The sequence below is a fragment of the Macrosteles quadrilineatus genome, unplaced genomic scaffold, assembly GCF_028750875.1.
Source record: "Macrosteles quadrilineatus isolate MER2022 unplaced genomic scaffold, UCM_ALF_1.0 Scaffold_3__2_contigs__length_128488019, whole genome shotgun sequence".
Classification (NCBI taxonomy): domain Eukaryota; kingdom Metazoa; phylum Arthropoda; class Insecta; order Hemiptera; family Cicadellidae; genus Macrosteles; species Macrosteles quadrilineatus.
This window is the reverse complement of record NW_026542596.1, coordinates 40,568,488-40,589,806: the sequence shown is the minus strand read 5'-3', so window position 1 is coordinate 40,589,806 and position 21,319 is coordinate 40,568,488. Positions and strand designations below refer to the sequence as shown.

General features: G+C 39.1%; 1 protein-coding gene across 1 annotated transcript in view; it reads right to left on the bottom strand.

The window, feature by feature from the left end:
• LOC128989134 (mediator of RNA polymerase II transcription subunit 24) overlaps nt 1–19,618 on the bottom strand; it is a 54,535-nt gene extending 34,917 nt beyond the window's left edge. The window contains exons 1-35 of the mRNA XM_054411001.1: nt 19,413–19,618; nt 18,862–18,995; nt 17,647–17,772; nt 16,895–16,996; nt 15,145–15,390; nt 13,621–13,706; nt 11,096–11,261; nt 10,382–10,541; nt 9,153–9,336; nt 8,467–8,596; nt 7,297–7,521; nt 6,876–7,051; nt 6,385–6,513; nt 6,225–6,353; nt 6,065–6,193; nt 5,856–6,033; nt 5,629–5,714; nt 5,425–5,553; nt 5,216–5,393; nt 4,989–5,074; nt 4,785–4,913; nt 4,508–4,753; nt 4,304–4,432; nt 4,095–4,272; nt 3,868–3,953; nt 3,775–3,792; nt 3,504–3,632; nt 3,295–3,472; nt 3,068–3,153; nt 2,975–2,992; nt 2,705–2,833; nt 2,496–2,673; nt 1,836–1,939; nt 1,567–1,659; nt 345–495 (exon numbers count right to left, since the gene is read on the bottom strand). Coding sequence (XP_054266976.1) covers nt 345–495; nt 1,567–1,659; nt 1,836–1,939; nt 2,496–2,673; nt 2,705–2,833; nt 2,975–2,992; nt 3,068–3,153; nt 3,295–3,472; nt 3,504–3,632; nt 3,775–3,792; nt 3,868–3,953; nt 4,095–4,272; nt 4,304–4,432; nt 4,508–4,753; nt 4,785–4,913; nt 4,989–5,074; nt 5,216–5,393; nt 5,425–5,553; nt 5,629–5,714; nt 5,856–6,033; nt 6,065–6,193; nt 6,225–6,353; nt 6,385–6,513; nt 6,876–7,051; nt 7,297–7,521; nt 8,467–8,596; nt 9,153–9,336; nt 10,382–10,541; nt 11,096–11,261; nt 13,621–13,706; nt 15,145–15,390; nt 16,895–16,996; nt 17,647–17,772; nt 18,862–18,966 — 4,602 coding nt within the window. The 5' untranslated portion in view covers nt 18,967–18,995; nt 19,413–19,618. The remainder of the gene's footprint in view (nt 1–344; nt 496–1,566; nt 1,660–1,835; nt 1,940–2,495; nt 2,674–2,704; nt 2,834–2,974; nt 2,993–3,067; nt 3,154–3,294; nt 3,473–3,503; nt 3,633–3,774; nt 3,793–3,867; nt 3,954–4,094; nt 4,273–4,303; nt 4,433–4,507; nt 4,754–4,784; nt 4,914–4,988; nt 5,075–5,215; nt 5,394–5,424; nt 5,554–5,628; nt 5,715–5,855; nt 6,034–6,064; nt 6,194–6,224; nt 6,354–6,384; nt 6,514–6,875; nt 7,052–7,296; nt 7,522–8,466; nt 8,597–9,152; nt 9,337–10,381; nt 10,542–11,095; nt 11,262–13,620; nt 13,707–15,144; nt 15,391–16,894; nt 16,997–17,646; nt 17,773–18,861; nt 18,996–19,412) is intronic.
• Nucleotides 19,619–21,319: the final 1,701 nt, after the last annotated feature.

Genomic DNA, 21,319 nt, shown 5'->3' with positions numbered 1-21,319 from the left:
TTGCTTTTGATTAAACCATCAATTTTCAGATTTGAATTGCTTAAAAAGTTTGCAAAAATAATTTTTCAATCGATAAGAATTAGTTAATCTACAAAGTAATCATATTCAATCTGGTAGTGGTAAGTACTACTTAAAATTATGTCAAGTGCAAATACATATGGTCAGTCATCAAGAAATCGTTTAGCTTCCCAAAATTAAGTGTGAAAGTGACTGCTTCAATCTGTAGCACATCCTCAAACAATTGAAGGATTGAAACCACTTTAAAGGGTTTGAAAATGCTCTTAACAAATTGCCTCTGGCACAGATACAGACTTAATCACTATACAGCCAACATCGGATCAGACCTTTACGAGGTTGGTGACGAACCACTGAGGCCCACCAGTGTTGTACAGACTCTCTAGAGTGTGAGTGGCTTCAATTCCGACCCAACCTTGCCTCAGCACGGTCAGCCAGACTGACTCTAGCTGCTCCGACACCGGCTGCTTGGAGATGATACTGTAATCATATGATATTCATCACTGTAATCAGATCATATTCATCAACAACTGACTTAAGACGACAAATGTGTGGTCTAGGAATGCTATGATGTGTGTCCGAAATTTTTCCATGTTACTATGACCACAGAGAAGTGAGATACAGAGGAAACTCGCTTATCGGACGTGCACTTTCAGCTCTAGTATGTTGTGTCGGAAATATACTTGTGACGAGCAAGGAAGAACTTGTGTGGCGAGAACTGTATGGAAATTCATATCGCACAGGGTCTTTCTCCACCAAGAGTGTGAGTGCATGAGGGTGAGGGGGTTTTGGACTTTGCCCTAGACACCAGAGATTAGTGCTAGACACCCCTTGAGTGCACCATAGAATGTTTCTTCTATACCTTACTTCTCTGTGCCGTGAGACGAACAAATCCTAACCTTTATGTTAATTTTTTAGAGATTGAGGATAAACTATACTAAACACTTTACTAGTTCACAGTACTATTACATATTTTAGCTAAAGCCATAATATAGCTAAGGCCAATTTCATATTTAAATGTATTTTTTTTTTGGAAAGGGAGGGTTATGAGTTAGTTGAAAATTAGAGACCAGGAGCGACAAAAGATAACACTGATAATTTATCCTGCTGTAGGATTTTTACAGAAATAGATTGATATGAAATGTTGACATAAGTAGGTTGGGGTGTTAAAGAAAGGCAATCTTGAGTAGGTTTTACAATTTAAAAAACTAGAGAAACTTGATGATTTTAAATTTATTTTTTAATGGGTTTTATTATTTTCTGTTTTATCCAAAATTAGAGCTGCCAGTTTAAGTTAAATAAACAACACTACACGAGCGGCCCCCGCCCGAGGTGGAACTTCCCCGCAATACGGCAAAATCGTGAACATTTCCCGAGATCATGGGAACATCACTATTGTCACCCGCTATCATGGTGAATTATTTAATTTTTCTTCTAAAACATTGTTTATGTACAGTAAGCTGTGTCCCCCTTTGCTTGAGGGCTAGTGGTAAATCCGGTATTGCTCTTAAGTACTAATCTCTATAACATACAAATCATAAAATAACGTACCTGTGAGATAGCCCCATTGCTTTAATCTTAGACAGGGTCGGTGTGTGGACATCAAACTGCATTTTCCGTATGATTTGAACCATCAGAGCAGCCCTGTAAAATAAACCTTACATATAGAACGCTATCTCTCATAAGACACATTTAATATGACATTAAACTGCTTAAACAAATCAAAGATGTAGGTAAATATTCCCAACTTTCTGGAACTAAGACAAACAAAATTATATTGTTTGAGTGTTTTTAAATTATTTGTTGTAACCCCACTCTACCTTTCATTGTAGTTATTTTGCTTGGTATGTTCCTCGTTTGTGAGAACCTTAAGAAACTGCTGAACCATGTTGATCGGTTTCAAAAGAGCGTCTTGGGGGGAAACCTTGAACAGAAGAAATGGATTACTATAACAAAGCTATAACTAATGATATAAAGTACTCTACTTCTATGACAAAATTGTTTTTTAATCACAATAAACGCTCTCTTAACATGCCCGCACAGGACCAGGTCTAAGTCAGATAACCTATAGTAATCTGAAAAAGATATCAAAGTAAACATAAAATATGATGGCTATCCAGAAAATAACAAACTTTTTGCATCACAGTCACAGCAGACTTCACTCATCACTCCTTTTCCGTAAACATCACAAATCAGGCAATAAATTAAAAATGGCTTGTGATTAAAAAAAAAAAAATGATCAAAGAGCACATCTCACAACTGCCGGGCCAGTGCTCACTTTAACACTCCACTGCAGACATAGTAAGAGAGATATGATGTGTACTGAGTGTAGGAACATTCTGAAGCTAAGACAGCAGATATAGCTCCGCTCCATCTGTGTCTACCCTGTTGTGATATACGGTTAAGCAGTTATTTAGAAATGTGAGACTATTGTAAAAAAAAACCAAACATTTTGAATTTGTTAACCTTAAAATACTGACCTGCATATAGCTACAAAGCCACGTGGCAGCACAAACAGGCAGACAACACATGGGTGCCTGCATGGTGTCCAGTATCCTTTTGACATCAGTCACTGATAGAGCATCCTGCTCCCAGGCCACCAGCACTTCTCTGATGGCTCCTGGCATGTTGAAACACACCTGGTGCCATGTCATGCCACTAAAACACAACACAGACTATCAGACAACACATGGGTGCCTGCATGGTGTCCAGTATCCTTTTGACATCAGTCACTGATAGAGCATCCTGCTCCCAGGCCACCAGCACTTCTCTGATGGCTCCTGGCATGTTGAAACACACCTGGTGCCACGTCATGCCACTGAAACACAACATAGACTATCAGACAACACATGGGTGCCTGCATGGTGTCCAGTATCCTTTTGACATCAGTCACTGATAGAGCATCCTGCTCCTAGGCCACCAGCACTTCTCTGATGGCTCCTGGCATTTTGAAACACACCTGGTGCCCAACATGCCACTGAAACACAACACAGACTATCAGACAACACATGGGTGCCTGCATGGTGTCCAGTATCCTTTTGACATCAGTCACTGACAAGAGCATCCTGCTTCCAGGCCACCAGCACTTCTCTGATGGCTCCTGGCATGTTGAAACACACCTGGTGCCACGTCATGCCACTGAAACACAACATAGACTATCAGACAACACATGGGTGCCTGCATGGTGTCCAGTATCCTTTTGACATCAGTCACTGATAGAGCATCCTGCTCCTAGGCCACCAGCACTTCTCTGATGGCTCCTGGCATTTTGAAACACACCTGGTGCCCAACATGCCACTGAAACACAACACAGACTATCAGACAACACATGGGTGCCTGCATGGTGTCCAGTATCCTTTTGACATCAGTCACTGATAGAGCATCCTGCTCCCAGGCCACCAGCACTTCTCTGATGGCTCCTGGCATGTTGAAACACACCTGGTGCCATGTCATGCCACTAAAACACAACACAGACTATCAGACAACACATGGGTGCCTGCATGGTGTCCAGTATCCTTTTGACATCAGTCACTGATAGAGCATCCTGCTCCCAGGCCACCAGCACTTCTCTGATGGCTCCTGGCATGTTGAAACACACCTGGTGCCACGTCATGCCACTGAAACACAAGTATAGACTATCAGACAACACATGGGTGCCTGCATGGTGTCCAGTATCCTTTTGACATCAGTCACTGATAGAGCATCCTGCTCCTAGGCCACCAGCACTTCTCTGATGGCTCCTGGCATTTTGAAACACACCTGGTGCCCAACATGCCACTGAAACACAACACAGACTATCAGACAACACATGGGTGCCTGCATGGTGTCCAGTATCCTTTTGACATCAGTCACTGACAAGAGCATCCTGCTTCCAGGCCACCAGCACTTCTCTGATGGCTCCTGGCATGTTGAAACACACCTGGTGCCACGTCATGCCACTGAAACACAACATAGACTATCAGACAACACATGGGTGCCTGCATGGTGTCCAGTATCGTTTTGACATCAGTCACTGATAGAGCATCCTGCTCCTAGGCCACCAGCACTTCTCTGATGGCTCCTGGCATTTTGAAACACACCTGGTGCCCAACATGCCACTGAAACACAACACAGACTATCAGACAACACATGGGTGCCTGCATGGTGTCCAGTATCCTTTTGACATCAGTCACTGATAGAGCATCCTGCTCCCAGGCCACCAGCACTTCTCTGATGGCTCCTGGCATGTTGAAACACACCTGGTGCCACGTCATGCCACTGAAACACAACACAGACTATCAGACAACACATGGGTGCCTGCATGGTGTCCAGTATCGTTTTGACATCAGTCACTGATAGAGCATCCTGCTCCCAGGCCACCAGCACTTCTCTGATGGCTCCTGGCATGTTGAAACACACCTGGTGCCACGTCAAGCCACTGAAACACAACACAGACTATCAGACAACACATGGGTGCCTGCACAGTGTCCAGTATCCTTTTGACATCAGTCACTGACAAGAGCATCCTGCTTCCAGGCCACCAGCACTTCTCTGATGGCTCCTGGCATGTTGAAACACACCTGGTGCCACGTCATGCCACTGAAACACAACACAGACTATCAGACAACACATGGGTGCCTGCATGGTGTCCAGTATCCTTTTGACATCAGTCACTGATAGAGCATCCTGCTCCCAGGCCACCAGCACTTCTTTGATGGCTCCTGGCATGTTGAAACACACCTGATGCCATGTCATGCCACTAAAACACATCACAGACTATCAGACAACACATGGGTGCCTGCATGGTGTCCAGTATCGTTTTGACATCAGTCACTGATAGAGCATCCTGCTCCCAGGCCACCAGCACTTCTCTGATGGCTCCTGGCATGTTGAAACACACCTGGTGCCACGTCAAGCCACTGAAACACAACACAGACTATCAGACAACACATGGGTGCCTGCACAGTGTCCAGTATCCTTTTGACATCAGTCACTGACAAGAGCATCCTGCTTCCAGGCCACCAGCACTTCTTTGATGGCTCCTGGCATGTTGAAACACACCTGATGCCATGTCATGCCACTAAAACACATCACAGACTATCAGACAACACATGGGTGCCTGCATGGTGTCCAGTATCCTTTTGACATCAGTCATTGATAGAGCATCCTGCTCCTAGGCCACCAGCACTTCTCTGATGGCTCCTGGCATTTTGAAACACACCTGGTGCCCAACATGCCACTGAAACACAACACAGACTATCAGACAACACATGGGTGCCTGCATGGTGTCCAGTATCCTTTTGACATCAGTCACTGATAGAGCATCCTGCTCCCAGGCCACCAGCACTTCTTTGATGGCTCCTGGCATGTTGAAACACACCTGATGCCATGTCATGCCACTAAAACACATCACAGACTATCAGACAACACATGGGTGCCTGCATGGTGTCCAGTATCGTTTTGACATCAGTCACTGATAGAGCATCCTGCTCCCAGGCCACCAGCACTTCTCTGATGGCTCCTGGCATGTTGAAACACACCTGGTGCCACGTCAAGCCACTGAAACACAACACAGACTATCAGACAACACATGGGTGCCTGCACAGTGTCCAGTATCCTTTTGACATCAGTCACTGACAAGAGCATCCTGCTTCCAGGCCACCAGCACTTCTTTGATGGCTCCTGGCATGTTGAAACACACCTGATGCCATGTCATGCCACTAAAACACATCACAGACTATCAGACAACACATGGGTGCCTGCATGGTGTCCAGTATCCTTTTGACATCAGTCATTGATAGAGCATCCTGCTCCTAGGCCACCAGCACTTCTCTGATGGCTCCTGGCATTTTGAAACACACCTGGTGCCCAACATGCCACTGAAACACAACACAGACTATCAGACAACACATGGGTGCCTGCATGGTGTCCAGTATCCTTTTGACATCAGTCACTGATAGAGCATCCTGCTCCCAGGCCACCAGCATTTCTCTGATGGCTCCTGGCATGTTGAAACACACCTGGTGCCACGTCATGCCACTGAAACACAACACAGACTATCAGACAACACATGGGTGCCTGCATGGTGTCCAGTATCCTTTTGACATCAGTCACTGATAGAGCATCCTGCTCCCAGGCCACCAGCACTTCTTTGATGGCTCCTGGCATGTTGAAACACACCTGATGCCATGTCATGCCACTAAAACACATCACAGACTATCAGACAACACATGGGTGCCTGCATGGTGTCCAGTATCGTTTTGACATCAGTCACTGATAGAGCATCCTGCTCCCAGGCCACCAGCACTTCTCTGATGGCTCCTGGCATGTTGAAACACACCTGGTGCCATGTCATGCCACTAAAACACATCACAGACTATCAGACAACACATGGGTGCCTGCATGGTGTCCAGTATCCTTTTGACATCAGTCACTGATAGAGCATCCTGCTTCCAGGCCACCAGCACTTCTCTAATGGCTCCTGGCATGTTGAAACACACCTGGTGCCATGTCATGCCACTGAAACACAACATAGACTTTGATGTGCCAATTCGCCAGGCTTTCGACATTGGAACATCCTTAAATTGGTTCAGGCTACAGTAGTGTTTTTAATATCTCAGTTTTATATTTTTCTTACTTTAAATGGTGTCTGGAAAACAAACCAAGTTTGTAGTTTCAATGAAGGCAAATTTAAAGCGTTGTTTAGATTTGACAACAGAGACACTTTATTTTAACAACTTTATACACTTTAGAAATTCTTTTTTCTTCTTTCGTGTGTATTCCAATCTTTTCTTTTCTCAAACTTTTTTGCGGGAGGTTTAGGATAGACAACCGAAGAATCTATTATTAGATTTGAGGTTAGGAATGTTTTTGAATATTACTTGAGTTTAAAGTCGGCGTCCGTGGATGTGAACTGGGTGAGAAGAGTTTCTACAATACTCGGGTCGCAATGCTGCAACATGTTGTCTGGAGATTTGGGCTTGCCTCTCTCTACAAGACATTCTCTGACCCACTGCTTCATGAACGAATCTCCCTTGCCTTCGTCACTGAGGACAACCTGCAATCACATCGAACAATCAGTAAGAGAAAATGTATTGAGTATACACTTGGATATTTGGCTTGGGCCTTTTGTGAGTTTATGAGAAACAAATTTGTCTTTAATTGGACAGTATTAAATATGACAGTTTTGCAGTATTTTTGCACAAACAATTTTCAAGTATTTCTTATGGCGATTAATAACCTTACAAACCACGGATTAAAGAAATTAATTTTTACAACGACGGGTAAAACAGTTTACGCCACCTCAGAGCCGAAGGTTTGGGTGATGTAACACAGCATGAGGAAGGTGATGTCAAACAACATAGCCAGGGTCTTGTTGCCTTCGTCGATGCCTTGCTTGCAACACTCGTTGAGGTTGATCAACTTGTTAACCAGAGTGCACAACTTGCCCTCAACAGTGGCTACAGCGAGTATCAGCTCAAAACTCTTCCCTGTGAACACCTGACTCAGCATCCCAAGCAGTGATTCCTGAAACATAGTTTTAGCATAGAAGTAACAAGCCTAGTAGTCAAGTACAGCTTAAAACATCTGACATCATATTTCAACATTTTTCGCACAATCTATATACTTCCAGCGGATATAAAGAACAAGTGACCCATTAGCTGTTGTTTGTGATAAGAGAATGTCATGCACAACTGTGACCTACTCATTACTGTGTACATTTACAGTACAGCAGTAAAACCAGGATCTTCTGTTCTAGCGGCTGTTCATACAACTGGGCTGTATTAATATCAATCCATCTCCCAACTATCTATATACACTTAATACAATAAGGGTATTCTCTGTAACATCCATTTCCAGCAATCATAGATAACTGATTTTTGTGATTTAATTGTAAAGCTTATGATCTCACAGAGAAACAAATGGTAACTAGAGAGGTAATTCCATTTAGGGTCCCCTTGGCATTTGATTAATTCCTAGAGTCCATTTTTAAACATCGTCTGACCAATTTTATTTATAGTTTTCAATGGGAATTGTAACTTAATAACATCTTATTCTTGAGTTAAATTGTTTAACCAGTCAGATAGTAAAAGGGAGACAAAAAGGTTCATGAAAATTGATCATAAATAACCTAGGCTGCTTTTACATAATATTGAGGGAAGTAAATCACTCTAAATGGTATATTGATCTACGATCAAGAAATTTATTTACTTTAAAAAGTAGTTTTATTTGTCTAGCAACTTTCAAAAAATTATCTTTGAATGGTAAAAGGGTACTGCAAATCGTTTTGCCTCGAAACAAGTTATGAACAATTAAAATGTGCAGCTTGTGCACAGGTATCCTCGTAAAAAATTATTACGGATAAAAACTTCAGAATTGTTGACACTCAAAGAAACTTTTAGCAGCAACAAACAAATTAAGAATTTAAACTATTAAATAAATACACCAAATACAATTTAAAGTTACGCCAACCTTAGGAAACTCAGCGTCCAGGGACTGGAGCACCCTAGCCAATGTTGGCTCTGCTCTGATGATCACTTTGGTGATTGGCATTCCTGACAAGGCTGCTTCCATCTTGTGCAGCTTAGCGATGGCTGCTTCCCTGTCACACAATATGATATGTACACACATTTCGTTCATGCACAGCACAGTAATAAAGTTTTTTTTTTGTAAAGAGGTTGGCAGACTTTTTAAATCCTGCTTTTGCCTATAATGAGCCTCAATGACCTGTGGTCGGCTGTATCAAGCAATGCAAGGGATGCAAGGGATAACAATGAACTGTACTAATATGTTTTCAAATGCAAACCCAAGACCCACAAAAAACCAGAATCTATGGATATTCTTAGATGAGGATCTCTTGTTGCATTAATTAGATTATTGTGTTCGTGGGAGATGAGAGGATTACAGCATTGTCTGCTACAATGGCTAAACAGTTTGCTATTTTTTTCTTCTGATTTATTGTAAATGTAACTGTCATTCTGTCCTGTCAATTGCAAAAATGCTTGAATAGATTACCTTAGAAAACACATTAGAATGGTTTTCAATCGTAAGAAAAAGATCTAATTATGTAGTTGCCACATAATAAAAAAAAAATTATAAATAAGAATAGTATTATGTCAAAGTAAGAACTTCTATGAAAAAATGTCAATTTTAGTTACCGTTTGGCAGTGTACAGTATCACATGTTCCTCAGAGACGAGGTTGAGCTTAGCGAGTTCTCCGAGGAAACACTCTAGGTTGTTGCAGGAACACCGAGCGTCCATGGTGTCGAGGAGAGGCGTAAACTGCAACACTAGGTCCAGGCTGTCTACAACGTCTTGACTGAACTCATCCGGCTTTACACCTAAACATCGTACCTCGGTTATTGGCACTGATTATGATTTCATAATTTTAAAGTACAAATTGAAGCTTTGTAGTAACTGAGTAAGCTTCATATGAATGACAGTCCTAATACTCACTTGGAAAGGATAGCGACTGAGCCAATCACATTTGCCCATTGTGTTTGGTGCTGTTAAAATTATACTTTTTTAACCCATTGGGGAAGGAATTAATGCGCTACCTGCAGCACCCTCTGGCGGCAATTAATTTTACCGAATTTGTAGACTTTTACTCTAACTGCTATAGAAAGAAAACCTTAGGTAATAAATTAATAATTCTTTCACTATTTTGTTCACAGTAAAATTGTCTACAGAAAAGTGGTAATTGGATAGTCAAAGTTCTAAACTAAAAAATATATATATATATAAAGATTATTAAAATAAAAATTTTAAAAACTATATTTTGAAAGTAAACTTGATATACAAATTCCAAGATTAATCCAGACACCAAATAACACTACTATTATAATGTTCAATCGATTCCCTACGTAGAAAAATCAAAAGTTGTGTACTTTTATGAGTAATAACATTTTTTTTTAATTGTTTGTTTACCTTACCGCAGCTGATTTTTGGTGATATGTGGTTTCCATGGCAACACAAAATTGTTTGTTATTCCCTAAAATAAATGAGTAAATACGCAAATCAAAAAGCAAGATATTTATAAACATTATAATAGTAAGAAGAAACAAAAAGGGCGAAAAATAATAATAACTAAATAACTAATGGCGCTGCCTAGCGGTGACACGAGCGGCACTCGTAAGTCGGCCGCCGGGCCTGCAGCGGCCGTACGAGTAACGCTCGTAAGTCGGCGCCAATGGGTTAAAAGCAGCCTTCAAAGCTGAGTTAGACTGTTTGATTTGGCTTTGAAATGACAAGATAAATATTTCTGTGATCAGTTTTTTTTTTTTTAGAACTGACACTGGCCACTTGGTCTGAAATTTAAAATATGCATCGTTGGTAAACAGAACCATAGGTATTATGTGTACACCATTGTTGTCTAAACTTCATTACCTCTGGGCAGATTGGTGTTGTGCAGCTGGTTGAGTAAGTGAGGGACCTTGAGAAATGTGAACGCTCCCCACTGTGACTCCTTGCTGGTGTCTAGCACGTCGTACAAGATGATGAAACAGGCCCTGATTAGCTCACTGTACAGTCGCACATTGCTGTAGCCCTAAACAAACACTCTTGTATAGCAACAAACTAGCTGTAACCCGCGGGCTTTGCCCCGTTTAACTTCTTAATTTTCAAGATGATCTCGTTCGCATGGCTCAATCACGTCCTGGTTGAAGTTTGTTCGCTACGCTCACTCACCTTTAGGTTGGAGCTCGTTCGCTGCGCTCACTTGCCTTCAGGTTAGCTTGTTTGCTTCGCTAACTCGCCTCCAGGTTGAAGTTCGTTCGCTACGCTCACTCACCTTTTGGTCGCAAATTAGCTGTTGTCATAAATGTAAAAGAAACTAAGAAACTAAATCATTCCAGAAATGATTATTTAGGTTTTTCAAGCATAAAAAAATTATGAATTTTATCAGGAACGTAATCTTGCAATTTTACCAAAATATTTGTCTGCCATCTTTGAATGTCTAGGCAAAGTCATTATTCAGTGTGTCTTTTGCAGGGCTTATTTGCTGTCAACACATCCTACTAGCCAATAACAAAATGAGGCTGTTAGGCTGACCTAAGAACATTTCAAGCTTTTTCCAGTGTCTCATATTACCCTATGTCTTACCTTGATACGTTGTATCATGAGCAGCTGGTTGACTAACACCTGAGAGTCACAGCTAGGATTCAGCAGCACCTGAACAGCCAGGACAGATTGTAGACAGTAGGTCAGTGGCTCGACACCCCTGTCTATCTCCAGTCCAGTGCCAGACAGCTCCAGACTGCACAGTTTTCTGTCCAACAAAAGTAAAAAATTAGAAATCTGATTTATGACGTAGTTTTTCATGTAGCACTAAAAATACACAAAAAGTCAAATTAATATCCATAAAGGGAAAAGTTTATCGGCATGCCACAAATTGTTAAGTTCTCGCCTACTTTCACATAAAACTAAAATCCGTATTTACAAAACTATAATAAGACTAGTCTTACTACATGGCTCAGAGAATTTGGTGCTAAGCAAGATTACCGAAAAACAACTTATAGTGTTCGAAAACAAGATTCTAAGAAAAATCTTTGGACCAACCTCTGAAAATGGAGAATGGAGAGTAAAGCACAACAGGGAGTTGAGAGAGTTGTACAGGGACCCGGATATTGTGGCTGAAGTAAGAAGTAGAATATTGAGGTGGGCAGGCCATGTGTTAAAAGGAAGAGGGCTCCTCAGTGAGAAACACCCTAAACAACAACCCCGAGGGTAGAAGACCTCCTGGAAGGCCCAAGTTGAGGTGGAGAGATCAAGTGAGAAGAGACCTGAGAAGAAGGGGAAGAAGGGAGGATGAAGCAGTGGATCGTGCAATCTGGAGGCAGTGTGTTGGCGAGGCAAAGTACCTCCTTGGATACCAAGAGCCACAGAAGTAAGTAAAGGTAGAAGCTTACGACACAGATATGCTATCACATACTAACATTAGATACCTAATAAGAAGCGTGATGAAAATGTATTAAAAAGATTTAATGGAATTCATATGAAAATGGATTTAAGCTGAACCTCTGTACTCTTAACTATTGATTATTCATCAGTTTTGATACCCACTTATGTTAGGTTTTCTTTTTGTCTCATCCACAAAATTTACAAAATTATTTTAAATAAAGTTTTGTTTGTGGTCACTTATACACAGTAAGGGTAAACATAAAGAAGTAAGGTACAGAGGGAACTTGTTTTGCCATGCGCTTTCAGCTCTGTTTTGTTGTTCTGAAAATGTACTTGTGACGATTAAGGAACAGCCAGAGCGGTGAGAACGGTTGAGAAATTCCTGTCGCACAGGGTTATTCTCCACCCTGAGCATTGTAGTACATGAGGGTGAGGGGGCGGTATCGGACTTTTCCCTGAACACCAGCGACTCGTGCTAGACACCAATAAGTTGTACCATTGGATGTTTCCTCAGTACCTTACTTCTCTGTAAGGATAAATTGAAATGATCAAAATCCCTGATTTTAAGAGTAACTCTAAAGACCACCCTTTCTACCAATATCCACCCGAGCCATTCACTATTCATTTTCGTTAAACCTTTCCCACAAAACTTTGCTTAAAACAAGAGAATTCCTCTTGAGTTGAATACTACAGGATTTAAGCCCTAAGTCTTATTACCATACAACGCCTTACACTGTCCTTTCATTGATCAGGCCCAGGCCACTGCACTAACAACACTAGCAAACTGAAAACCCAGACTTAACAGTTTTTAGTTTGTTTAGGTTGCAATTACCTAGACAAAGACCCTATAGTTTTCACTTGATTTGTGGCGTTATGTTAGCAAAAGTTGTTGCTTGTGAAGAATTGGTTCTGTAATCTTTTTTGTCTTATGATTCAAGATAACTTTATTAATTTTTTATACATGCGTACATAGAATGGGGTCAATTTTAAATTTTTACTAACTTAAAATATACAAAAACATTATAAGTTAATAATTTCACTGCAATATACATGAAATTAGACATAGAGATAAGTTTATCATTACATTAATTAAAAAAAAAACTCATGTAGAGAGTACAACGGTTTAGATAGCATTAAGCTCTTAAAAACACAAAAATCTTCTGTGGTTTTTAAATCCACCGAAAGAGCATTATAGAATACATGCAAAAAGAGATACCTGCATAGGAAGGTTTCTTTTTATATAATTTAAGATTGTGGCTTGTATAACCAAATACTCTATTGTTTCTAATCTATGGTTTTGACCTAACGTTCCTATTCTATGACAATTCTTTTTTATAAACAAAATAAGTTTAAAAATGTATAGACTATGTATCAGTCCTTGCACAAAAAAAGGTTGAAAGATAATGGTCGGATAATTAACTAAGTACTTAGGATTTTTAGTGAGCAGGGTTACCTGAATGCGAAATAGACCAAACTGGCACAAGAAACATAAAACTGACTACTGTAATAACTTTCTGGCTACCATTAGGCCTGAAAACTTTCTCTTCTTTAGTTGAAAATGTTGTCAGTGACAATGAAATATTCTGTTTTGTGTATATAGCTTAAAGTTTTGTGTTTCTTGTGTCAGTTTGTACTTTTAAACATTCAGGTAAGCCTCCTATCCTCACTAAAAATCCTAAAAACCTAGGCCCTTGTTCTCTATGTTACATCCTTAATTAAGTACTTACAGTAAGACATGTTTGATGGTGAGAGCTCCTGCCTGTCCTGGGTTCTGGTTGAGTGACGTTTCCAACACCTGACATTTGTTGACCACCTGTGAGCAAAATAGTAAATAGATAAGAACTCAAGAAGCAAACTTTATGTAGGATAAACTGTTTTTGTATTACATACACAAAATGTAGCACTGTAGAATTCTTTCAGCCTTTGATGAAATAGGAGCTTTGTCAGGTGCTTAGTAAATCTAAATGCAAAATCTGAGTCAGAAATTAGCAACATGTTGCAATACTTGGTGGTGCGGATAGCAAGGGCGTAGCCAGGATCTTCTTTTGAGGGGTGCTGACATTCACGGGTTGCAGGGGAGGTTTGGGAGGTTAGCCCCCAACCAACGAGGGGTCCGGGGGATGATTTTGTAAATTTTAGAGCAAAATTGTGTGTAAGGCAAAATGAGCATTTAAAACCTCTTATTTTGATTCATTACAGAGACAGACCATAGGAAAATGTAAGACAGAAGGGTAAGATTTTGTTCCTTACCTTTACCGTTCAACAATTAACCATATATTACTAACACAGTCAAACTCATTAGGATAAAAATAAAGAAATAAGAACTAAAAAAATTTTAAAAACTTAATATTTTATGAGAATTTTTTGGCGTGCTGGAGCAGCTTCAGCCAACCCCCCCCCCCCCTGGCTACACCCTTGGCGGATAGGGTTTTTGGATTGGAATTTTTGAAGGTCAAAAAAAGTTATTTAAAACTTCCAGCCTAATCATACGTCATTAATCTTAACAAGTAAAACGTACATAATTTAAACTTCCTTAATAGAAACAATGTGGAAATAAGTGAATAATTCAATTGAAATGTTAGACATTTTCACCTTTTTTTTATAATGTAGAGTTTAATAAAATTCAAAATCTAAAAACTGGCCTTGCAACATGGAGCATTGCTGCAATATGGCCTAATACTACATAACCAAATCTAGGTAATTTCCTACTCCCCTACGCCTCGACCCTTAATGTGATAGAAAGCACCCTATTTTGGTCTCAAGTAACCAGGCGAGTAATGCATGACAGCTTCTAAAACTGGCCAAGAATACAGGCAGACTTACCCAGTTGATGGCAAATGAGGTACCGTAATGCACAAAAAAATATGGTTGGCGTGCCTTGATTCAGAGCCAATTTCTTCTTCTTTCAATCAATAAATCAAACAACACATCTCCACAGAGAAGTAAGGTATAGAGGAAACACCTCAAGAGACAAATGTGCACTTTCAGCTCCAGAATGTTGCGGAAATATTCTTGTGACGAGCAAAGAAGAGCACAAGCGGCGATCACTGTTCGGAAATTCCTATCACAAAGGTCAAAGGGTCCTCCACCGTGAGCATTGTAGTACATGAGGACGAGTGGGAACGGTGTTGGACTTTGCCCTAGACACCAGCACTAGTGCTAAACACCAACTAAGTGTACCATCAATTTTCCTCCGTACCTTACTTCTCTGTGACCTCTCATCATATCAGAGGTCAGGCACTAAACAGTACCTGCAAATACAGATCCTTCTGCTCATGCTTGGCCAAGTACAGCATAGCGGTTGTGAAGTCCCTCTTGAGCATGTGGTCCAGCAGGTTGGCAGGCTTGGTCAACAGCTGTGTGTTGTCTGTCGTGTTGGTAGCACTGTTGTGGTTGTGACTGTGGTGGTGGTAGCACTGGAGCAGCCAGTGAGCCAGAGACAGGACGGAGCCTGCAATCATCTCTTCCTCCGGCTTGAAGCGGCACGTGATTCCTGGCTAGAGTGAACATTGAAATTAAATCGGAAGAAAATACTTTGTTCCTACAGTCAAAGAAATGCTGTATAGGTATATAATAGAATAGAAACAATTTAAACACTACTAAAAGATGTTTCACACACATCACCTCAATCTCAGTTGCATCCGAATTTCGTCAGTTGGTTTTCTGTCAGTCTTTCTTACTTTACAGTGATGTTACAGTCAAGCTTATTCAACAATGAGTAAATGTAAATTTGATGAGACACTATAACCTCAATGGCTGATTTAGCTGTAATAGTGATAGCCATATATTACAGAGGGATTGAAAATAAGAGAAAAAATGGAAGAGGGTTATTCATGATTTATGGAAGAGGAGGAAAAGTGTAGGAGAGTTCATCACGATATTTAAGGATCTAATGAACATGAAACCAAGTTCTTCCAATATTTTAGGATGTCGCAAAAAAGTAAAGTAAGGAACTGTAATGAAAACTATCATAACTTCGTCATAAACAAAAAAAAAAACAATAGACCTATTTTTTTAGTGCCAAACATACACGTCACACGAGGGTCAGGCATCCGAACAATCCAAAAATATCAGTGGGAAGAAATCATCAATTGACTGACAGACCTGCGCCAGATGAATCTTCATTTTTGATTTCTTCATTTACTCGTGAATCTTCATTTTTGATTTCTTCATTTACTCGTATATGCGCAACAGGAAATTAAATAAAGAATTAAATTTTTTGACTGACGTGACTAGCCTGTGATGCGCCAGACCAGAACTGAAGTGTGTAAGTGAATCAATTTTAAATCAAAACTAATATATCAAGTTTCATAGCCCAAAACAACCATAGGACACACAGCCAGGGCAATATGCTTTACAATTTTTAAAGTGCCGCCAGAAACTGTGGATGACTATTAAGTACTTATACTACTAATACTACTGGTATTATAATATGAATACTATTCCAAAGACGGCCAAAAGTGATAAAAATAGCCCTGTCATTTGATGTTCTCCCATTATGATACAATGTGAAACATAAAAGCTTGTTAAATTAAAAAATGAACATTCAATCACTAGGCCTACCATAGTAAAGTATTTTGAATTTCAATGGATTTTAGGCCCAAACTAAACCGGTGCAGAAACTTTAATAACTGTAATAAGGGCTCACGATAGGTATATCAAAATCAAAATTCAACATGTTTGTAATAATTGTTTTAACAAACAAAGTGAGACTCACTCATGTTTAAAATAATTCATTGGAAAGGATATGGATACTATTTTAGTTTATTTATTTATTCATTTGTACACGGCAATAACCATTTTACATTAAAAGTTTCTTGATGTTTGATACAAATATAAATATGCAACATGAAAGATAATGTGTAAATAACTTGTCAATATGTGTAGATAAAGTTAATGTGTATGTAAATAACATCCAAGAAATAATTTCTAGAAGCTGTCAAGTACAATTAGAAACATGAAAATTTAAATACCTAGAAGTAATTAGACACTATATTTTACCAGAATGTTTTCCAGGAACTCAAGTAGGCTAATGATGCAATGAGGTTTATGGAAACCGTCGTACTTGCTTATTCTTTGTAGCACAGCAGCATAAGATACCAGCTGGAAAGTGTAAATGAAGTCATTACAGTTTGTTTTTGTTAACACTTAGGTCTAAATGAATTGACTCACTCAGTCAAAACCAAAAATATACTGTAGGACATATATTGAAAAAGAAAACTTGTTGATAAAAAGGACACTAGCCTATATTGAAAGGGAAATCTTAGATACAAATTTATAAGAGACAATTTTTTGTAACAAAACCTAGCATTTAATACAATAATTTTAACAATTTAATTAAATACAATAAATAAACTAATTGCATACAAATTCCCAAGTAAAAGGTTAAAATAGGCTTCTTTACCTTAGTAATATTGTCAAGATTGCAGGAGATTCAGGATTCGGTATTAAACCCAGAATCACAAGGTACAATAGGAAAATAAAAGATTCCCTAATCCAGTACCGGTATCGCAAGTTTTGAGGAATTGAGTAGGTATCGCATCCCTATTTTAAGGCTTAGTCACGAAATTCAGAGTTCAATTTAAAGTTTTTGATCGATTCAACAAAAATTACCGTTTTAGGATTTTCATGGTTGAGTGGATATCTTGTAGAAACTTAATTTACAAAACAGGTTTAGGGAACATTCTACAGTGTAAGATCACACGTTAAAACCATTAAATGCTACGATTCTAATGTTTTCTTAAGGTGTTTACCTGTGAGCTAAGGGAATGCTTGAGGTAGGAAAGAACCAGATGGTTGGGTCCAGGGCCAACAAGAGCTTGCTGGAGGATACAGTCTGCTAAGTTGTAAACATCGCCACTTACACCTCGAGGCAAAATCTGGATAAAAACATAGACAACATTAGGGCAAATAAAAATAATGTTCTGGCAAAAAGTTAATTTTGTTTGGTAAAACAAGGATTAACAATAGTTATAAAAGAATTGTGTAATTTAGTGTCTTACGATTCTCTCTTTGGTTACTTAGTCCTACTGTTTAGTTGGCTGGTAGGCCTACGGGTACTTTTGAACTATAGCATAAGAATTAGTTGGTGAATACTTCTAAGAATTTCTTATACTACAGTTTAAAAGTACAATGCAATGCAACCCTGCTAATCCATGTACTGACGGGATCATTGTCGAAACTGTGCAAAGGACTGATTATCCGACCAATTAAATGTTCAGGCTACCTACCTGAAATTTATTGATCCCATTCGATCACTGAATATGGTGATAATGTCCCCATGACTGCCAAGGACATTAAATATTATGCTTTGATCGTCTGAGACGATGATGATGTTTCCTTAAGCGTAGGAGATCGCTGTGATTGCAGATAGACCCCTAACAATGATAAAGTTTTTGTGATGGCTGGAGATGATAATGATGACCCTGCGAGTTTGGGAGATGTGTAATATGTTGCCTGAAGAATGTTTAGAGTTTTTTCACGTTAATGGAAGACGATGATAATATTTCTGTGGCCATGGGAGACATTCAATATTCTTCTGTATGGAGGATGATGATAAATGTTTCCGTAATCGCGAAAAAGTTTGACTTAAGTTATGATTCCATGATTGCAAGGGATAAACAAGATCGCGATTACGGGAGACAGTGACGATCTCCACAGGACCATGGCAAATAGTTATGATATTACTGTCATAACATGAACATTGTCACTGATAGGCGATGGCACAGTCAGATTACCTTAAGCGAGGAAATGGACTAGCCGGAAGTCGTTCAGCAGGATTCTGAGTTAGGCCTATCTAAACTTATGTCTTTTAACTTTCATGATATCAATGTTTTTACTTTTTAAATTTAAGATAAGTTAACAAGCCTAAGTTACTTAGAAGTTCTAACTTGAAAATAAAAAATGGGACACTTTCTCACAATTTGTTAATTTTATCTCTAGGCCTAACTTAGAAAACTTGTACTCACAGTTTTTATATGAATTCCCCATTGTAAGTCAGACCATCTTTCTCTCCAGGCTCGCAGCAGAAGAGCTTTTAAACTGCTGGTTTTACTAGTCACTTTGCCATCCATAGTTGTTTTGGTTTAGTTCACTACGTCATCTAAAAAAACCAAATGCTAATGTACTTAAACATTCTCAAGAATCATATTTTTAGTAGGTACCTAAGTTAGCTTAGCCTTACTACATGAAACCTGTGACTAAGCCTTTAGGTTCATGAGTTTTAAAACCGAGATACCATAAGCTAGTCGGGAACTTAAGCCTTACAACAAATACCAAAATAACAGGTCGAAAATCAGGAACTTTGTAAGATTAATGGAAATGATTAAAACTGTTTTACTCTAACCTAACCTAACTTCCCGAACCATTTTGCATTTGAGGTTTTTTAAAATAGGAATAAGAAAGTAAATGAATATGTTTAAAATATGTTCATTCGGTAAAATAAATAAGGTTAAATATAGAGTATTGATTGGTAAGTACAGGCCTAGGCCTAGTTGTAATATTTTATCTTGTAACTTACCTAAAGGCTGATGATTACAAACTACTTTACTTAGTTTATCATTATTTTTGCGTATGAAAACTGAAAAGTAAAGATTTAATAAACATTATTCCAAACTAACATTACGCCAGCCACAAATTTCATTTCACACAGCATTTCATTCATAAACAAGATATAATAAGTAAAAAATGCCTAAAGAGAAAGACTTGAATCTACACACAAATACAACTAACAACAAAATTTGCTTGACAATCTTGACGACATGACAAACCTGCTGACGACTAACTACAACTACAACTGATCAGAACAGAACTGAAACTGAACTGAGTGAACTGACTGAACTGAACTGACAGAAATCTAACTCGATCCGGTTCAATCTCCTACTACTACTGGATCTACTACACACTCTACCCTGCATTTCAAAGAGTGAGTGTTTTATAGTTTTACCGTTTTACCTAACCCACCATGTTAAACTTCCCTATCCCAAGCGTGCGTGATATCATAGATAAAACCATAGATAAAACATACTCCCTTAGTAGATTTCTCATCTTAATGGAACAGCTGAAGACAATTTTATTGTTAGTTCTGTACGGTTTAAGGCGGTGACACACTATCGATCTTTTCCCCGATCAAGACCCCGAACCGAGCAGGGAGAAGGGAGAAGGGAGATAAATATCAGCAAAATTTTACTCCGAACATTTCCCCGAACATGACCAAGACCAGACGAATTCTACCGAGCGCGGCAAAAGGAAGTTTGGAGAGAGATAGAGAGTGTGTGCGAGTGAGAGCGCGGAGGTTTCTATAACAACAAGTTTCTATAACATAAAAATTATTGTTAAAAGTCGCATTTTGAAAACTTGTCGCAAAAATAAAATATTCTAGAAAGGATGCTTAGTTATATCTATTGATTTCTATTGGTTTTATTCTTTGAAATAACGTTACAGAATGATCATTTTAATTGCCTTTAATAATATTAATGTTTATATTATTTTTAAAAGAATTTAAGTCAACATCAATTACTTAATTCAACCTTAATATTATTGATATAATTGATTTAACGGTTTCTACACTTTCAACCTTGACCAAACAAACCACAAACATTACATCTTAAATGGTTATATATAATATATAATGGCAACATATTACCCAACATTTATTTATTTTACCAATTAAAGAGTTTAATTGCCATATTAAATCAGAACTATCAATGCTAGCGCAGGCGGCCGCTCGGTGCGGCGCTCGCGACGATGTACGGGGCAAAAGTGTACCGTGACACACTATCGTACATCGGACCGATCTTTTCTTTGATCTTTCGCCAAAAAACCGCCTCCAGAGCGCTCGTCTCCCTGCTCGGCCTGATGTCTGGTTCGGCGTCTTGATCGGTGTACGGACCCGTGACACACTATCGAACATCCTCCCTTCGACCTCCCTTCTCCCTTCTCCCTGCTCGGTTCGGGGTCTTGTTCGGGGAAAAGATCGATAGTGTGTCACCGTCTTTATGTTAGAGCTCGTGTTTTGTTTACAATTTGTTTCCCGTTAATACAGTCATTTAAAACCTCGTTTAACCAAATAATAAGATCTAATCATAAACAATAAATTGTCCCCTAGTTATTTAACCAAACAGTAAAGCACAAATCAAGAAATTAACCCTAAAATAATAGAAACAAAATTTCGTCGACACTAGCGCCCAGTGTGGCGTACATGAACTAGACATGAAAAACGAGCTTCAAAATTTACAATGGGATGAGAAGTCTACTTGTGTTGGTTAGTCTATGATAAAACATACTCCCTTAGTAGATTTCTCATCCTTATGGAACAGCTGAAGACAATTTTATTGTTAGTTCATGTACGGTTTATGTAGAGGTCGTGTTTTGTTTACAATTTGTTTCCCGTTATTACAGCCATTTAAAACCTCGTTTAACCAAATA